This window comes from Tupaia chinensis, unplaced genomic scaffold (assembly GCF_000334495.1).
Source record: "Tupaia chinensis unplaced genomic scaffold, TupChi_1.0 Scaffold000116_1, whole genome shotgun sequence".
Taxonomy (NCBI): domain Eukaryota; kingdom Metazoa; phylum Chordata; class Mammalia; order Scandentia; family Tupaiidae; genus Tupaia; species Tupaia belangeri.
This window is the reverse complement of record NW_006159580.1, coordinates 3,099,006-3,103,235: the sequence shown is the minus strand read 5'-3', so window position 1 is coordinate 3,103,235 and position 4,230 is coordinate 3,099,006. Positions and strand designations below refer to the sequence as shown.

Genomic DNA, 4,230 nt, shown 5'->3' with positions numbered 1-4,230 from the left:
CGGGGCCGCGCGGGCGTGGGGGCCCGGGGTACAAGCCGCTGGCCCAGTTGGCGGAGGCTGGCAGCGGGACGTAGCGGCTCATCTCGCAGTGTGGCGCGGGGGCGTCCCGGGGGTACCGCCTGAAGGCCGCCTGGAGGGCGCCCGTGGGGTCTGTGGGCACGGAGAAGGGAGGTGCAGCTGTAGGGTCACGGCCGGGAACGGGAGGCGTCCCGGCACAGACTCCCCGGTAGTGACAGGTAATCCGGGGTCATACTACGGAGGGGGAAACTGAGGCCTGGGCTCTGCGAAGGCGGGGTTCCGGCGGAGGCGAGTCCGGGAAGACTCACCGTGCACGTTGAGGTAGAACTTAGGATCCAGGTCGGGCCGGGGAGGCGGCCCCCCGGGTCCCTGGCGCAGCAGCAGCGCGGCGGGTCTCTTGGCCAGGCTGCCCGCGACCGGCGGGCGGGACCGCCGCGCTCCGCTCCGACCCTGTCCCCGGGCGAGGAGTCGTGGGGGTCGCTCACCCAAAGCCACAGCGAGGAGCACGGGCAGGGGCTTCATGGCGCTGCGATCTTCTGAGCGCCTTCTGAGCTCCGGAGCCGCCTCTTCCCCCTTTCACTTTCACTTTCCTCCAAGGGCCGGCAGGAGGGGCGAGGAAATCCCCGCTCCGCGTAGGTAGGGCGCGTGGAGATGGGCGCGTCCCCACCCGCCAGGCAGCAACCCCGGGGCGTCCGCTCCAGTTCTCAGGGCATCTCAGCCCGGCCGCGCCTTCCCGGCCCACCCCCTAGCTCGAAGTTCGAGCCCTCCCCAAACCTATGCTCCTCCTCCCGCATCCACTTTCCGAGAACTACTCCAGCTTTCCCCGGGTGCCCGCAGGTGGTGCCGGGTCCCCAGCAAACACATACGGGTTGTCAGGAAGCCAAGTGAAATGACCAATAAATATTTTAATTATTGTTAAAAAATAAAAACCTTGTACTCCTACGACGTATTCCCTCCCGTCTCCACCCACTTCCCCAAGTTGAGAACCAAGTTGGGGATCCCCACGGGAGTGGGGTGGGGATTGATAGCGTAGAAACCAGGGGCCTATCCTTCGGGAGGGGGCAGGTTCTAGGACAAGGGTGGGGCTCAAAGGCCGGGTCCCCGCAACGACACAAACACAAACTACAACCACCACCAGACCCTGCGACTTCACACTCGACACGCCCCCTCTCCCTCCCCCCCAACGTGCGCCCTCTGTGGAGCTGGGGCGCCTTGTACCCATCAGAGGGAAAGGAAGGATTGGTTTGGGGCCTCTTGGAGGGGGAGGCATGAGAAGTGGAATGGACTGGCGACGTGCGCTGTGGTTCCCTCTCCACGATATATACAAGTCCACAGAGATAAAGGAAGACAGTAAGAGTGGCGACACAGCACCCGGGCCTGGGTGCCCCCGAATCGAACTCGCGATCCCCTCTTCCCCACAGGCCAGCCCCAATAGCTTGCCCCTTCAGTTTGCTCCTCCGCCCCCATTGAAGCCCATCTCCACCTTGTGGACACGTCTGCTGGATGGGGGTGTGGCCCCACTCGCCTCGTCCCCACTGCCCCCACCCCCTCCGGGAGACTCTCTCTTGGGCTGCAAGGCTGGACCCGCGGGTGCCCCGGCTCCAGACCCGGCCCCGGCTCCGCCGCCACCCAGGCGGTGCCGGCGCTCACAGTGTCCCCGGTGTCGCATGAAGCTGTCTCGCCACATGAACTTCTTGGCGCAGACGCTGCACTCGTAGGGCTTGAGACCCGTGTGCGTCTTCATGTGCTCGGTCAGGTGGTGCTTCATCTTGAACTTCTTGTTGCACACGGGGCAGTCGAAGGGCCGCAGGTTGAGGTGCATGTTCACATGCCGGTCCCGCATGCTCTTGTGGGAGAAGGCCTTCCCGCAGTGGCACAGGAAGATCTTATTCCCGTCCCCGCCGCCAGTCCCTGCAGGGGCCCCACCAGTGCCGCCTTGCACACCGAGGCCCCCCGCTGCCGTGCTCCCCAGCGTCACTGCCCCATGTTCCGCTTGGGTCCCTGGTGGCTGGCCCAGAGCCTGAGAGGAGGAGGACGACGACGGGAAGACCAGGATCTGGTTGCCCTGCATGTCCAAAGGAAGGAGGGGCCTTGGAGGGTGGGAGGGGGCATAGGAAGAAGGGGTTGGTCCCCCAGAGTCATCAAGTCCAGTGCCAGGACCCCCACCCTCGTAGGGGCCGAAGTCGTTGGAGGACTCACAGAAGTTGACCTGCTCCTCCCCCTTGTCTGGAGGCTCAGTCAGGGTCCGGACATCGCTGATACTGAGGGTAGCCTCAGGCCCTCGCCCCATTGGAACCCCGGAGCCAGCCCCCAGCTCTTCATCCTCATCATCCTCACAGGTCAACACCAGGTCTTCCTCCTCCTCTTCCTCCTCTAGGTCTGGGTCTTGGGGGACCAGGGGAGCAGGTGCTGGGCAGTTTGCACCCCGCTTCACATAAACCCAGTGCTTCTGTGGCATGATGCTAGGGGGCGTGTAGGTGGGCCGCCGGAGCCCAGCCCCAGGGACCACCGCGCCCCTTCCATCCCCCCCATCGTCACACAGCTCATCTGCCTCGAGCAGCAGCTTCCCAGAGGTGGCGCCCCCGCTGCCCACCACCGGCGCTGGAAATACAGGGCCGCCTCCTCTCCTCTCCCCACTGCCCACTGCAGAAGCCCCAAACGTCTCTTGCGATGAGGATGAGAAATCAGTGGACTCCCGGGGGCTGAAGTAGTTGCTGCTGCTGGGAGACTGATTCTCACTAGCTCGGCTGGAGGCATGGGAGCGCACGGACCCCATGGTGGTCGGGGCCACGGTGCCCCCACTTCCTGATGGCACCCCGGCACCAGGGACAGCGGCAGAGGTGGCTGCGGCAGTAGTGACAGTGGTGGTGGCAGAGGCCCGGCCTTCCCGGAGGAGTTCAGTGCACTTGTCCACAATGTGCCACATCTGGAGCACGGACCCCACTGTGAGGAAGTTGACAATGTCAGCAGCGGCCATGCTCAGGCGGCCAGTGTAAGCGGAGGCCAGGACAGTTTCAAAGGCGCCTGGGTCCATGACGCTGGGCAGCGAGATGGAGGTCATGCCCTTGAGCAAGACCTGGTCATGGAAGTAAGGGGAGGAGGCAGCCAGAACAGCACGATGAGCCCGGAACTCCCGGCCTTGCACTCGGATGGACACATCACAGAGCTGGCCCTGCAGCCGCTGCTGATTGAGGGACTCCAGGAGGGCACTGGTCACCTCAGGGAAGGACACATGTACCACTGCAGCAGCTGGCAGGGGCAGTGGGGGTGGAGCTAGCGACAGAGGCAGGGGGAGTGCTGCCCCACCAGGAGACAGAGGAGATGGCTCCATGTTGTGGAGGGAGGGGATACCCCCCCCGCCACCGGGACAAATGGAGTGGGGGTCCCCCCCCCCAGCCACAGGAACAAAAGAAGGAGGGCGGCCGGGGGGGTCTCTGGGAAGAAAAAGAGAGAAGGACAATAAAAATATCTCACAATGACACAGCCGAAGATCACACCTATCATCTGAGATTCCCCATGACAACACTGGGAGGTAGGTATTTTCTCAGCCCCATTTGACAAATAAAGAAACTGAGGCTCAGAAAGATTAAGACATTAGTCAGGTCGCAGAGTCAGTAAGTGACAGTACCAGCAAATGCAGATGTCCTGACTCCAAATCCACTGTGCTTTCTTTGAAAGTTAGGAAAATAAGGTACTCTTCTTTTTTGAGAGGTTTTTGCTAAAGGGTGGTGTGCTCACCCGAGAGACAGAGACAGAAAGCAAGAAATCACCCCCACCCCAGAGGAGATGGCTATGCCACAATCCCTTTTCCTCCATTCTCCTCTAGGGATTTTGGGCACGCATGTACACACACCCGGCGTGTTTTACGCCACCGGTTTGGGATTTAAATCATGGTCGACATAATCACTAGGCCCTCTGCTGGTCCCGTAAGGGCTCTTAAGGAGTAGGGTGTTGTCCCTCGGAATTACACCTTATTGCCCATTTGCCAGGGAGCCCAACTTTTCAAAACCCATCTTTTCGTTTTCCATCCTTTTCTTTGGAGTGGGGCAGGTCTGCTCCTCTACTGAAAACCACCCCTTGCTCCAGTCTCCTTAGGTTATGTCCCCTCTGGCTCCCTCGTCGACCACGCCCCTTTCGCCTCCAGCTCACATGACCACGCCCCCTCGAGACCCGCCCCCCGTGCTCCGCCCCCTCGGCCCTTTCGGCCCGCCC

The 4,230-nt window shown here is 62.2% G+C and overlaps 2 protein-coding genes across 2 annotated transcripts in view; both read right to left on the bottom strand.

Annotated features, from left to right (window-relative positions):
* The window catches only part of TAPBP (TAP binding protein), a 26,788-nt gene extending 26,248 nt beyond the window's left edge, over positions 1–540 (bottom strand). Inside the window, exons 1-2 of the mRNA XM_027770221.1 lie at positions 327–540; positions 7–150 (exon numbers count right to left, since the gene is read on the bottom strand). Of these exons, the coding sequence (XP_027626022.1) occupies positions 7–150; positions 327–540 (358 nt within the window). The remainder of the gene's footprint in view (positions 1–6; positions 151–326) is intronic.
* Positions 541–903: 363 nt separating this feature from the next.
* On the bottom strand, positions 904–3,787 carry ZBTB22 (zinc finger and BTB domain containing 22). Its single transcript, XM_006144232.3, has 2 exons — positions 3,413–3,787; positions 904–3,375 (listed from the first exon to the last, which is right to left on the bottom strand). The coding sequence occupies exon 2, from the start codon at positions 3,347–3,349 to the stop codon at positions 1,463–1,465; it is 1,887 nt and encodes a 628-aa protein (XP_006144294.1). The 5' UTR covers positions 3,350–3,375; positions 3,413–3,787; the 3' UTR covers positions 904–1,462.
* Positions 3,788–4,230: the final 443 nt, after the last annotated feature.

Excerpts from the sequence above, each read along its gene's own strand:
- ZBTB22 (XM_006144232.3), bottom strand. The coding sequence starts at position 3,349 with ATGGAGCCATCTCCTCTGTCTCCTGGTGGGGCAGCACTCCCCCTGCCT.